This window comes from Pangasianodon hypophthalmus, chromosome 27, assembly GCF_027358585.1.
Source record: "Pangasianodon hypophthalmus isolate fPanHyp1 chromosome 27, fPanHyp1.pri, whole genome shotgun sequence".
NCBI lineage: Eukaryota > Metazoa > Chordata > Actinopteri > Siluriformes > Pangasiidae > Pangasianodon > Pangasianodon hypophthalmus.
In genome coordinates, this window is record NC_069736.1 from 1542433 (window position 1) to 1557432 (window position 15000).

At 41.8% G+C, this 15000-nt stretch overlaps 2 protein-coding genes across 2 annotated transcripts in view; one reads left to right on the forward strand and one right to left on the reverse strand.

The window, feature by feature from the left end:
* The window catches only part of LOC113531596 (inactive phospholipid phosphatase 7), a 4580-nt gene extending 1384 nt beyond the window's left edge, over positions 1–3196 (reverse strand). Inside the window, exons 1-2 of the mRNA XM_026922419.3 lie at positions 2392–3196; positions 1–1731 (exon numbers count right to left, since the gene is read on the reverse strand). The exon at positions 1–1731 is cut by the window's left edge and continues 1384 nt beyond it. Of these exons, the coding sequence (XP_026778220.3) occupies positions 1343–1731; positions 2392–2866 (864 nt within the window). The 5' untranslated portion in view covers positions 2867–3196 and the 3' untranslated portion in view covers positions 1–1342. The remainder of the gene's footprint in view (positions 1732–2391) is intronic.
* Positions 3197–4365: 1169 nt separating this feature from the next.
* The window catches only part of fam78ab (family with sequence similarity 78 member Ab), a 13196-nt gene continuing 2561 nt past the window's right edge, over positions 4366–15000 (forward strand). Inside the window, exons 1-2 of the mRNA XM_026921983.3 lie at positions 4366–5938; positions 12487–15000. The exon at positions 12487–15000 is cut by the window's right edge and continues 2561 nt beyond it. Coding sequence (XP_026777784.3) covers positions 5565–5938; positions 12487–13012 — 900 coding nt within the window. The 5' untranslated portion in view covers positions 4366–5564 and the 3' untranslated portion in view covers positions 13013–15000. The remainder of the gene's footprint in view (positions 5939–12486) is intronic.

The window sequence follows — 15000 nt, forward strand, 5'->3', positions numbered from 1 at the left end:
AAGCGAGACTTTAACAGGCTTAGCGTGCTAGTTAGCGAACATGCCTGTTTATATTGCTTTAGCAAATTTACGTAGCTTAAATCCTACATCATGGAACTAGCTAGCTAACGCTAGACCCAAGGCTAGGTCATGTTCTTACTGAGGAGTTGCCTATAACGGACACATTTAGCTAGATAACGTTTTCTTCGGCTAACGATTGAGTTTACAGCGTCTGTTTGTGCAGCGCCTCGGCTTTCGATGCCATGACGACGTCCTTGATGTTGTCATCATAAAATTTCTAGAGTACTTGAAAGTATTAGCTTAGCCGAGTAGCACTCGTTATCTTTTACAGCTAATACGTAATAATGAGTGGATCACGTTTTAGCTAACGTTAACCCAATTCCTAAATAAAATTCTTGATCAATTCTTCAGTCAGATTATAACTAAAGTTGCTTCAGCATCAGCATCATGTTGCTCAGGTTGCTCGGCTACAAGACTTTTTTGCAACCAGGTTTTACAAACATTTAAAAAAGAGTCTCTATTAGCCTCAAAAACTAAAGACGCAAAAATCAGACACCAAAAACGAGTGCGTTTGATTATAAGATGGCATTACAGTTCTGTGCAAAAGTCTTAGACACATGCAAAGAAATGCTGTAGAGCAAAGATGCCTTCAAAAATAATGAAATTAAATGTTTCTACATTAAAAAAATCCTATAAAGAGCAGTAAACAGTAATAAATGAAATAAAGTCAGTATTTAATGTGACGATCCTTCGGTTTAAATAAATAAAGCAGTATCTGAGGTGCAGTGTGTGCAGTTTTATAAGGAAATGAGCTGGAAGTGTTACTGAGCATCTTGCAGAAGCAGCCACAGTTCTTCTGGAGACTTTGACTGTCGACTCGCTTCTTATTTCTGCAGTGAAACCCAGCAGCCTTCATTATGTTTTTATCTGAAAAGTGTCTCTTATGGAATCTGCTGCTTTCTTTACTGACATACAAACATTTTTCTGTAACATTTCATTTTGTGCTGGAAAACTAATGTTTAGAATCTAAAATGTTTTTGTACTGAATCAATAATGTAGAAGTCAGAAAATAAACATCTATAACAAAGTTTGTACTAAAAAATAAAAAAAAGGGGGGGGGGGGGTGCCAAGACTTTTGCACAGTACTGTATGTCACATGTAACGTCATTCTCTTTGAAAATGGACGTCGAGGTTCACCAAAAACCTGAAACACCAAGCAGGACTATGATCATGTTTTGAGTTTAGCGCACCGCTAATCAATAAAAGATTGATCCTAAACAAAAAAAAGCTCAGTGGAGATTAAAAGCTAATGCTAACGTGTGTGTGTGTGTGTGTGTGTGTGTTAGCGAAACGGGCTCCAGCTGAGCTTCCCTATAGACAGCAGCGTCTGGCAGGCGCTGGACGGCAGCCACACCGTCTCCACCAGGCTGAAATGGAGCGAGCCGAGCGCGAAGCCGCACGCCATGTCGGTCACGTGGTGCTGTCCGAGCAGAACCCGGGAGAGTCCGACCAGAACGGCCCACAGGACCAGCAGAACCCGCAGCGGCACGGCCAGGACCAGGTGGGACAGCAGGAACCGGGACACCATCGCCGCCCTGCTGGCGTGAGCCGCCGGGAACGAGTACACGTCCATGGCCATGCAGTCCAGGAAGCCTGGGCTCATTTCCCACGGTCCTCTGCGCTTCACCAGCTTCTGCACTCCGGCCACCGTCAGGATGTCGAGCACGAGCGCTGGAGGGACAGGAAGTGCGCCATTTACTAACATCTACTACCATCTACTACTGTTTACTACTGTTTACTACTGTTTACTACCATTTACTAATATTTACTACCATTACCTACAGTTTAAAACTAACATTTACTAACGTTTTCTATAGTTTACTACGGTTTACTACTAAGAATTTAATACCGTTTACTAACATTTACTATAGTTTACTCATGTTTACTAACATTTATTACCCTTTACTACCCGTTACTAACATTTACTAACTTTTACTAACGTTTACTAACATTTATTACTGTTTATTACCATTTACTACCCTTTATTACAGTTTACTAACATTTCATACACTTGCTAACGTTTACTAACCTTTACCTACATTTACTACCGTTTATTACCGTTTACTACTGTTTACTAACATTTACTAAAGTTTATTACCTTTTATTACCGTTCACTACCCGTTACTACTGTTTATTACCGTTTACTACTGTTTACTAACATTTACTACTGTTTATTACCGTTTACTACTGTTTACTAACATTTACTACTGTTTATTACCGTTTACTACTGTTTACTAACCTTTACTAATGTTTATTACCGTTTATTACAGTTTACTACTGTTTACTAACATTTACTACCATGTAATAGACAGACAGAAGCTGCGCTTTTACCCAGCAGCAGGTTGATCAGCACTTCCTGTCCGGCCTCGGTGCTGCTGCGGGTCAGACACACCAGCGTGCCGCCGATCCACGTGAGCCCGTGTCCGGTGAGCGCGAGCAGGGTGACGACGGAGCGCGCGCTGCCCCACGGGGAGGACGCGCGCGCGCACACGCCGAGGCGCTTGGACAGGTGGATGTCGATGGCCAGGAGCGAGCTGACCGCGATGCCCCTGAGGGACGGGTTCAGCCGCATGCAGTCCTCTTCCGGCCACCGCGGCGCCTCCGCGCGCTCCTTCCCTCCGTCACCGGGCGGCTGCGGCGCGTGCTCGTGGTGCTGGTGGGGTTTGGTGCAGCTCGCGCTCCGCGCCGCGCCGCCATTACGCTGCTGATGCTGCTGCTGATGCGGCTGATGCAGGGAGAGGAACTCCGCGCGCCCCAGCACGTCCCCGCGCTCTCGCGCTCTCATCCGGCTCGGGTTACACGGCATCTCGCGCTCGTCAACGACTGGTGTTTACCGAGAAGAAAATAAACAAATAAACAAATAAACAAACCGGTCTGTAGCAGCAGTAGTAATAATAATAATAATAATAATAATACTGTCTAACACACAGCGCGCGCGTGGTCAGCTACACCGCACCTTCCACTGATGCTGTAGGGGACACACCCATGTCCAACAGCGCAGATATACATTTATTTATCTATTTATTTCTCTATCTGTCTGTTTGTTTGTTTGTTAATAATGTGTACTAGTCGAACAGTTGACTATTTTTTTATACTTTTCCGGCTGATCCTTGTACCGCATCATGCTCCCCCCCCATCTCCCACTCCGAGTGGAATGATCCGTTTCCATGGCATCAAGCAGAGGCATATTCAAGAGGCTCAACAGAAAGCGACAGAAATTACAATCAAATCATTCTACATTTTAAAAAGAAATAACACAAGAATGCTTTTAAACAGAACACTTATTTATTTATTTATTTATTTATTTATTTATTTACAGCATACTGAGTGTTAGAAAGGCAGCAGCCTGTAATAATAGCATTAATAGTGTTTATTATTATTATTGTTATTGTTGTTGTTGTTGTTATTTATAATTAATAACTACTAGTATACTATACTATACTATACTATACTATACTATACTATTATAACTACTACTACTATTAATAATAGGCTAATAATAATAATAATAATAATAATAATAATAATAATGTAATTAGTTTAGCTAGATCAGGAAATGTGTAATGCGCACACTGCCAGGAAACTGTTTTGCTCTTGCAACACTATTGCTGAAAATGTTAATGTTCAGTTAGACTGAATTTGATTGAGAGATAAAACCAAACAAATTTTCATCACACGCAAAAATAACTAACTAACTAAATAACTTGAAAAAAAAAAAAAAAGTCCTAGCTTGTCCACTTCAGTGCAATAAGTTTGCGTTCGCATTTCCAAAGTCTCGGGTTCGATCCTGATCTCAGGCGCCATGGTGTTTCTGTGCAGCGGGTTTCCTCCGGGTTCTCCGGTTTCCTCCCAAATACATTCCAGTAGGTGGACCGGTGACGCTAAATGAGTGTGTGTGTGTGTGTGTGTGTGCATGGTGTCACACCCGGGGTGTATTCCTGCCTCATGTCCATGCAGTGATCCAGGAACAGACCCCGAACTCTCTCCAGTGCACCGCAAGCTACTTCGGATTCAGCTCTACTCACTACATCTGACACAGTGCATTATATATCATGAAAATAAAATTATTAATAACTTTAATCTAAGCATTTACACGTAAACAGACGTCAATAAATCATCAGGGATTGAATTTTATAATTTGGACGCCATTAGTTTGTGAGTCTTAATGCGCTCACTGACAAGAAAAACGACCCACGTGGTGAGCAACTACATTACCCACAATGCTCTTCGTCCGAGAGGGGAGGACAAGTGACGTTTTTCAAGAGCCCTTGAAATAAAGAGACCGGAGGCTCTTTTTTCGTGTGTGTGTGTGTGTGTGTGTGTGTTGTAATCACCAGAAGCGCAGAGCTGCAGGACGACGACGCAGCAATGGAAACCGGAACGCACGAGAAGTAACACGGGGTGCCAAAACTTTCACACCCAGACACCGAGTCAGAGAGCGAGAGAGAGAGAGAGAGAGAGAGAGAGAGAGAGAGATGAAACTGGGACGTGCTTGATTATATTATATTTTATCTCATTTATTGTCGGCACTGTGCCTGGAGGAGGAGGAGGAAGGCGGAAAGTCGCTCTTCTGGGATGCTGAAATGTGGAAGAAGCGCAAATTTTTGGATTTTCTTTTTCTCCTTTTTTTAATTCTAATGGACCAAAAAAAAATGAAATGCACTTTTCTACAGCTGTGAAGAGATCCACAAAAAACAAGTCAGGATTTAATCATCTTGTGCTAAAAAAAAAAAAAAAAAAAGGCAGCTCAACTTTAAGCTCATTAAGACGGAAATACCAAATTCGGATGTTTTCTTTTTGTTTATTTTTTGAATAATTCCGCATTCAGGCTTCATTAGATTAAAGATACATTATTAGTGACAGTGCGACTCAAAGCCTACTTTAGAGGTTCTTTAGAACTTATTAAACTTTAGGAATTATTGACTTTTCGCTTTTACGCGCTTTAGGATGCGCTTTTTTCGCAGTTTTCTGTAGGAGCGCGCGGACTGCAATGTTTTATTTCCACTCTCACAAACTTCTCACAACTCCAATGTTCCCAGTTTGCGGATGTTCATATGACCCTTATAACCTCATATAAACAGCTATAATGCTTCCGCGCCGCGATTATTTATTTTTTAATAAAAAATCATTTGCAGAAAAAAAAATGATGACGTTTCTGTAGACTCGATTTGCGCTTGAACGCTTTTTTGGGGAGCGGACGCACGCGCGTGCAACCGGCCACCGGAGGGTCACTGGTGAGGAGAGACATCATGAAGACGCCGAAACTCCTCGCGAGTGCACGCGCACACACGGACATCTGAAAAAAAGAAAAAAAGAAAAAGTCAGAATTTCTGCTCCAGCACGCTTCAGCGTCATTGCTGAGGATTTCTTTATTTCTTTATTTCTTTTCTTTTGCATTGCAGTGAGATGACAGGGACGGAGCTTGACCCTTTCCGTTTGATCTCCTGCACGAGGATGCGATAATAACGCGCAAAAAAAAAAACAAACAAAAAAAAACAACACGGATGCAATATTCGGTGCATGCGGTCGGGTCTCGTGCACGCTCCGGGACGTTGCTGTGGTGGATCTCCTCGTCGTCCTCGCTGCTGCTGCTGCTGCTGCTGCTGTTCAACGCCATGGGCTGCATCCAGAGCCTCAGGTGCAAGCCGAAGAGTTTCCGCGAGAGCGTCGCCGTGCTCGAGGTGACCACCTCCATCGACCCGAACCCCACCAGCATCGACGAGTCCTCCAGCGTGGTGCTGCGCTACCGGACGCCGCACTTCCGCGCCACCGCGCGCGTCCTCGTGCCCCCGGTGGCCGCCAAGGAGACGTGGACGGTGGGCTGGATCCAGGCGTGCAACCACATGGAGTTCTACAACCGATACGGAGCCGAGGGCATGTAAGTGACTCATGACCGGGTTGCCATGTTGGCTGGGTTTGTGAAGGTTTTTTTTTTTTTTTTTTGCCTTATTTCATAACTGTAAAAAATATAAGTATTCCTATAGGCTTTATGACATTCCAATTAACACTGAGTGACCCACACACACACACACACACACACACACCTGAAATGGTCAGCAAACTGAGCTAGGTATGTCCTGATATTCGACTGTACAATATATCGCAATAATTAACACACATTATTGTCATCGTCTCTGCGTCACATGTGGCTTTTTTAGATAAGAGGTGTTTTTGAGTTTGTGCTCCCAAGATAACAGCCATCTGACTTATCCTGCGTTTTAAAGGCACGCGGTTCACCATCAGACTCCATATTATTTTATACCCACTGGGCCTCATTTATTATTTTTTTCAGTAAAGTTATGTGTTAATGCCAGATCTGCAAAAAAATTGATAATTTACTTTGTATTCATGTGTGAATGGATAAACATCAATCAGCCATATATAAACTCAAAGAATGTTTACTTTACATTTAACCACACCCACAAAACTCCATAAAAGGTAAAGCTTGCAGAGAGCTGAAAAGGAGAAGAAATGCTGACTAAATGGTGAAAGAGCACAACCTTCACTCAGTGTTCCACTAATGCAGCTCAGCCACCGCAGAGCATCAGCTACCAGAGACGCACACTAACGCGTCCCTCTTATTGTAGGGCGCCATTACTTTTGTCCTGATTGAACAGCTAGTGTCATTCGTCCCAATTTGTGGATTTAAACATTTCATGAAAAAAAAACAACAACACAATTTTATACAGATTTTATTCGGATCATCCAGGGACATGTTTACTGAAATGATCTCGGTTATTAATAAACTCCGCTGCTGACGTACACGTGAACAAACACCACGTATTCATTACAAATATCACACACCGGTGACACAATGCGTGAGCTGGAAGCAGAGTTACTGTTACCAGCTTGAAGTTGATTACTTTCCTGTAACAGCACCTCCCCAAGTGTTTTATTCCTCTTACACCACAGCAACTTGCAGATGATTACAAATTTTATCTGTTAAAGTACGACACGTCACACTTTTTAATCCTTTTAACAGACATATTTAGTGTCGTGGAACAAGTTAATTCCTGTTGTCACTTACGTTATAGCAGCTATAAACAAGTTCCCTCACTAGCCTCTCTTTCTTTCTTTCTTTCTTCGGAAGATAATAAGACAAAAAAAAGCAGATTGTTATGCGTGTTACCGAGAAACCCTAAAAAGCGTCTTCTGTCCTGAAGATGTCGGGAAACTTAAACCATGACTGCTACAAAGCACTGACACTGGAGACTCCTTCCATAAATGTTAACTATATATCTCTTTAAACTTCTTTTTTTTAAAAATCTGTTTATGCGGAGCGTCTGCCGTACGAGTCCTTGTGAACGAGCTGTTACTATAGAAACGGTAACGTATTAGATCGAGAGCATTCATAGAAACCTGCACTACTGTCACAGCTGCTGTGTAGAATAATTTATTGCGGAAGTGGCACATTGTCATCTTTCACCTCCTCAGACAATGTAAAGCAAACAACTCTGAGGTTGTCTGAGGTTCTAAGGACAAAATAATCACACATAAGTTGCGGTGGCGTGGTTTAGGATGGTTTTGTTAACTGCTTTCAACTTGTTGAATTCAGAAGCCGTTGGTGGTCTTGTACAGAACTTGTGGCGGAGATGTTCAATGACATTTTGTAGCCCAGATCCTGCAACGGTTTCTCATGGCCTACTTCCTGTTGTAGAAACCACACCACGACCTATTTTCTGAAAAAAAAAAGCCTTTAGTGTGTCACAAGATGTCTTCAGGCAGCGAGCGACTCAGCGAGTAGCAACAGTGTTTAAAGAAAGTTTCTAATTGAGCAGAGCTTTTAATTCCTGGAAAATAATTTGTGAGATTAATATTTTGCTAATCAGCATTTAGAGGGTTGGACTATTTTTTTAAAAGCTACATTTCATTAGCAGTGTCAACAAACTTCAGTGAAAACTGAAGCTACTTAGTTTTATTTACTCATAATCTGCATTTTATGGATTTATTATCTTTTTATCTCTTAAACTCCCAGGAGCTGATGATATGTCCTCACACACCTTCCCCATCAGTTTCAATCCAGGTGCTGGATTCTGATTGGTCAGAAGGTGTTGATTAAATTTCTATAACAGCAGCTCTAACAGCAGAGCAGCTGCTTGTTTCTATAGTAACGGCTGATTCACATAAATGGAGTAAAAATAGAAAACGTGTGCAATCGTGTGTTGATACGGTGAAACGAGATGTTTCTGTATTCCTGTAACAAGATGTTTATTTAATATTTATGGAAGGAGTCTCCAGTGTCAGCGCTTTGAAACAGTCAGAGGTAAAGCTGTAACTTTAAGTTTTCGGACATCTTCGGGACAGAGGAGTTTACGCTTTGCGGTTGCGATTTTTAATAAATTAAAAAAGTTGTAATCTTTAGCAAATTGCTGTGGTGTAAGAGGAATAAAATGCACAGGGAGATGCTGTTATGGGAAAATAATCAACTTTGGGGTGAAAACAATAGCTACTTTTAAGATAAATACGCGTCCCAGAATAACTGCTGTGAAACATTTTACACAATTCGGCTCTCATCTGCCCTCTAGTGGACGATGCTTTTAATCATCCAGGTGTACACAAAGTACGCAGCGAGTGCGTGAACAACGTGCGTGAACACGTGATTCGTCACGTGTAGCCTCAGTAAGGAGATATCACAATATACAGACTGAACTAAAGACACCAACCGTTTTAAGTTAACATCTGAAAAAAAGAGTCAATCACTCGGAGGAGATCGCTATCAGCCCTCTTCCGCATACATGAGTGTTTGGCTAGTGTCGCTGCTTAGGCTTCTGGCCACGTACGGCTGTGACATCATCACGATTTGAACTCGCTCCCTAGTCTCACAAAGATTAGCGCGAACGATGTATTTGTTGCACCACTCAAGAGCTCTAACTGCAGTTTTTTTAATGATTAAAACCAGGAAGTGATGTTAATGTGAAATGTTACAGTGTTTCTGGTGAGCGAAAAGATGAGCTGAGTCGAATAAACGAATTTGATGGTACAGAGTCTCTTTGTTGTTCTTAAAATGAAATCTGGTTCTTGGAAACTTTTTTTAAAAATTTACTCTGAAACTTGTTTTTTTTTCAGTCTAATAAGTTTGCGAATCCCTGCACTATAGCAAAACGCTAACGATGTGATTAACCGTGTCAGTTTGCAGTATTTCGGTATTTCATCACTTCTTAAACTCTGTGAAACTTTGTCAGATGGCCCACTCGGATGGTTCCACACATCATCAGACAGCCAGGTTGATGGAATTTGTTTTGTTTTTCTGTAAGGTGAACTGCAGAACAGAAAGACAGTTCCTTGACATTTTCCGTGCGCTAAAGATTTTGTCGAAGATTGATCTTGTGCTGTCATTTTGTGTGTGTGTGTGTGTGTGTCTGTGTGTATATAAGTGTGAATGATCTATTACTTGCAGCAAAACTCAGATCCCCATCATACATCTTACACTATGAACAGTAGTGTTATGTGTACTAGATTAAAAAGCATGTGGTTTGTGTTTTTTTTTTTTCACAGCTATAAGGTCAAACTCAGCCCTTCTGTGACCTGGTAATTAACAGCTCGGTGTTAAAATGCATCCCCTCGTGCACACTGTGATTGATCGCTCTCTTTCAGCATCAGATCTTCCATTAAACGTAAAGTGAGCAGCATGAGAGAAAGCGATACTTCCCCTGATCTACAGCACGACGGTTTCCTTTCTCAGTAATTCAATAAAGAAGCACTTAGTGCATGCGACAGCATCTCGCTGGCCTCAGACAGGAAGTCGTTGTTTTTCCCCCTTTCTTTTTTCGCATTCATGAAACTACACGCTTTAGTCATCTACCATATAGGTCGCTTTGTAGGTGTAGAATTACTGATTGTGGCTCATCTGTTGCTGTGTACAAAGCATTATCGCTGCCTCACGCATCAGTGGAAAGTGACGTACATGGAGCACGGATAATGGTTTACTCTCAGTTAGGTGTGTAACACAACGCCACTGCCTGTACCTCTGTTCAGCTCTCCAAATATTCAGAATTGAACCGGAAGTGGGCGTGGTCTAGACCAGAACGGTTTTTAAACAAACAAAAAAATTAACTATTAAGCATTTTTTTAACATTCACAGAATAACAACACACAACAATTCACAGAACTTTATTCAGCAACAACTGGGTCAGGGAACTGTTGTTTGTAGTCAACAACAAGAAGAGCCATCTCATATTAGTTTAGCAGTTTAGTTTACTCCACAGAGATACGCTGGCGTGGTTGGTGTGAGCTTTAGAAATACAGGCATATTTCTTTTATTAATTTCATGGCAGTTTGTGTAGAAATATGACAGAATTATGGTTTTATTTTGGAGCTCAGTAAGGCAGGGTTTAGGTCGAAGCTACTGGAGCAAAACTCTGACCACTTAAAAAATGAATAGTGCTCCTTTTATTCATATCTGTTTAAAACTGACATGGTAGAGGTGTGTGGTTTGTACTAAAGTGCAGTGAGTGTTCAACACAATGCTTAACAACAACCCACAAGAACAAACACACACACACACACACACAATGGTGTCAATGTACTGGAATTAACCACCACCCACATAACACCTGCGTGGTGCTGCGCTTTTTGACTGATGGATGGGGTAGAAGGGGTGCCAATACTTTGTACACTACAGCAGCTGGGCTATAATAAGTAAGTATAGTAGGTGGTTTTGCTAAACTGGTCATTGATTGTAGGTACAAGGCAGGTGTAGGTGTACGTGACCATTTATAAAGAACGGAATAAGTATCAGATGGGCGGACATTTTTAAATTAACCTCTTTTTTAAAAATAACATTGCGCACACACACACACACACACACACACACACACACACACACACCTTCATCTACATCTGAACCCAGTGTGAGATAAATGCGACGCACGGGTCTCCTGCACAGATGGTTTTGTCAGCGCCGTTCTGCTGATCCACACGGTTCTGGCAGAAAGGTCACTGTTTTCCTGCAGTCAGTAAAATCGACTCGAATGTCAATCTGGACTCTTTAAAAAAAAAAAGTCCCACTGCGGGGACACTTAAAAGTTTTATGTAGGACTCTATTAAAGAGGTTTCTAAGTAGGGCTCATTCAGGAAGCTAAGAACACCTGACTATCCAAATAAGTCTTAAATTAAGGAAACAGTTTTCTCTAAAGACATTTTCACACTCGAGGCCACACCCAGGACCGATTCCGGGTTCGTTTGAGGGCGGAGCTTATAATCCCAGGTTTCTTCCGAACTGTGGATCGACTGCGCAATTCCATACTTCAGTTTTTGTGCACGTTTCCTTTGGAAGCAACACACAAGCAGTATTTTTTTTGGACGTTGCATAGCACCATCAATGCAGGATCACCTGCAAACTACAAGCCATTCTCGTATAAGAAACATTTTATCTACGCAGGCTGACACGAGATGTGCGATTTTTAGGTGATTCTTTCAGAGCAAGCTCTCACACCAAAAAAGATGAGCTGATTACAGCATTCCAGTCATGAGAATGGCAGGTTTGTGTATCACTCAAGCGTTTCCGTGTCCTCTCGCGACTGTAACAACACTAACCTCTGCATTTCCAAACTTGAAACAGGAAGTAAAGTAACAACTCGAACCAATCACGTTACTCTGTGTGCAGCGCTGACACGCATGATGCGGACGGCACCACAGAGCGAACATCAGACCACCATTTTCCAAGAGGACCAGGGATTGATTCTCTGGATCATTCCCAGGATCAAAAAAACAGCTTTCACACACCAAAGACCTGTTTGACCTTATAGCTTTGTGACAGATGTGTGTAGCATTTTAGAGTCTCAATCCCAACTCCAACACCATGTTTAGTTCCGTTTTCTTTTTATTTTTTATTCAAACACTGACTGTAATTCCTGGTTTATCCGAGAAGTTCATCTGAAACAGCCGAGGGCTCAGTATTGAGTATTTTTAATCATAATACTCGCTATTGTTACTGTGATTTACAAACCCAGCCAGATGATCATGGGAGCTTAGAAGAGATACAACTGTGTTTATATTAGTGACAGTGTTCTTTCAGGGACGGACAGACCTCTCTCCCCTCTAACCCCGAGTCAAAAATATACAGCACGGCCATTATGCTGTCTTTAACCCGACCCCAAGTAGCTAAAAATAAAGATGCGTCTGTTGCCTTTGGGGACTTCTGCTCCGCTGCTTCCGTCAGTGATTAGCGTGACTCAGTGAACCTCAGGGTCTATAAAGTAGCTGCTGTGATTTTCAGATCGTTTCTGCAAAAATGTTTCCTCAAGAGCGGTTTAATTGCATTGTTCCATATTTTGGATAAGTTGGCATGATAAATCTTCAAGCCTAATCGTTTTGCAAGATCAGAAAAAAATGATCTTTCTCTCTCTTGAGAAACAGGGAGAGAAAATGTCTTCTCTTCCTTCTCTTCCTGTAGACACTTTTCATGAGCGTTTCTCTTTCCTGCAGGTCGAGCTGGGAGCTTCCGGATCTCCGTGATGGTAAAATCCAAGCCATCAGCGACTCGGATGGCGTGAACTACCCCTGGTACGGCAACACCACGGAGACCTGCACCGTCGTGGGTCCTACCAAGAAAGACACCAAATTCACCGTCAGCATGAACGACAACTTCTACCCGAGCGTGACGTGGGGTGTTCCGGTGAGCGAGAGCAACATGCCGATGCTCAGCGACATCTGGAGGGACCAGAGCTTCACCACATGGCTGGTGGCCATTAACCAGGCGTCAGGAGAGACGGTGGTGCTGCAGACGGTGCGCTGGCGCATGCGGCTGCACATCGAGGTGGATCCGGACAAACCGCTGGGGAAGCGATCCAAGCTTCTGGAGCCCATCGCTCAGGAACAGCCGCAACTGCTGGGCAAAAACGAGCCGATCCCGCCCAACGCCATGATCAAACCCAACGCCAACGATGCACAAGTCCTCATGTGGAGGCCCAGGACTGGAGATCCAGTGGTGGTCATCCCTCCTAAATACTGATTACAGTTTCTTATTTTATTATTTTTTTAATGGAAATCAAAATAGAGGTCAATCTCGCTCCGGTGGAAACGTGAACAAGGAGCAGAGCAATGTTTCTTATTACAAAATGGGTCGGGATCACTGTGCTAAATGAGGTCATTGCAAAAAAAAAAAAAAAAAAAAAGTGTGACAATAGCTTTTCAGTGTGTTTTGCATTGGAATATACCATTTGTATTTATTTATTCGGGTGCGTTCGGGTGGCGTTCACTAAAGGCGCAGTTTTTTTGTGCTAAGGAATGATGCGTTTGGAGTTTTATACAACATAAGACATTGAATCCATGCTGCCTTAAGTTTACATTGCTTTTTACTGCAAAAAAAAACAAAACAAAAAACTTTCAGCCTTAAACAAACAACATGCAACGCAGTAAAGCCTCATCGATCCACGTCTCATGATCAGTGGTGTTCCCTAAAGGACTGTGTTCCTTTTATTATTATTATTTTTTACAGTGTATTGCATACACCTCTTTTTAAAGCACAACGGGTTTATACGGATATGTTTCATGTTTCATGGCTAGGAATAACTCCAGGAGACAGTTTGGGTCAGTTTGGCTTGCTTTATTCTCTGTAGACTGAAAGGAAACTTTATCACAGCAATGCAGAGCGAATTAGAGAACCAGTCCAAAATATCCTGGACGCCCTTCAAGTGCACAGATTCAGCCTTCAAATCAGCCTCGTAACGAGAGCGCGCTTAGCCGCTTTCTGCTTCTGATCAAACTCCGACCGTCACGTTCATCACGACGGAGCGAAACAAATGAACATGACATCACACACACACAAAAACAAGCAGAGAAAGAGCAGCGTTCTTAGTTTTTCCTGCTGTTGACCATGTAGGGTTTATTTACGAGATTTGGACTTGGCAGATTCTCACTTTAAAATGAGAATAAGATTACATCATGCGCTGGATTTTTGCCGTATAACGAACCTCTCAAATATGGAATAGAAAAAAAATTCATTGAAAAACAAAAAAGCAAAACAAAAAACACATAATAGTCCTGAATTTTTTTTCACACTGTCCAATCTGATCTAATTACAAATATGTACAATTAAAATCACAAAATGTTAAATGTTAAAAATGACACAAAAGTCACGTTTTTAAAAAACACGAAAGTCGTTTTATTTTACCTCTGCTATGTGCAAACGAGATCCTCTTTGACACGAACCCTCACCGACACGGACGTCTGATCAATACGTTCATTAAAAATTGATCGCGCACGCTGACAGAAAGAAAACTGCTCTCCATTAAACAAGCTGAAGGACACAATGACTTACACACACAGTAAGCGAGGGATAAAAGCCCCCGTGTTGCGCTGTCACAGGAAAATAATCAACAACAGCGTTTACAGAGCTGCTGCCACACTGAAGCTGATTATTTTCCCATAACAGCAGTTTTATTTCTCTTATACAAAAGCAATTTTTCAACGATTACAATTTTTAGTTATTAAATGACGACACGTCATACTTTTTATCCGTTTCTAGTTACACTTAATGCCGTGGAAGATCCATGAAACAAGTTAGGAGGAAATCCTAATCTAATCCCAAGTCTACTAATGACAGCTTGAAGGTGTATTTACATTTTGAAGAGCTTTTTTTCCCCCCTAATTAACTACGATAACATTTTTATTCACCGCTACATCGGTGGATAGCGGGCAGGATCTGTGGATTGAGGTCGGGTTCCGGGTGCAACAACAACAACAACAACAACACAAAATCATCAATCCTGCTGAAAACTCTAATTCAGACAATACGACATAATGAGATATTGCATTTTTATTCTGGAATGCTCCTTTAATTTTTTTTTTTTAATGAGGAATAGTTTTTAGGATGCAAATTCAACCAAATTAAGACTAAAATTGACTTTTAAATACTGAATCTGTCATGAACTTAATCCTTTTTTAAAAAAAAAATGTAACTAAGACTAGGTGTAATCCTTGTCTGTAACTCCAGCTGGA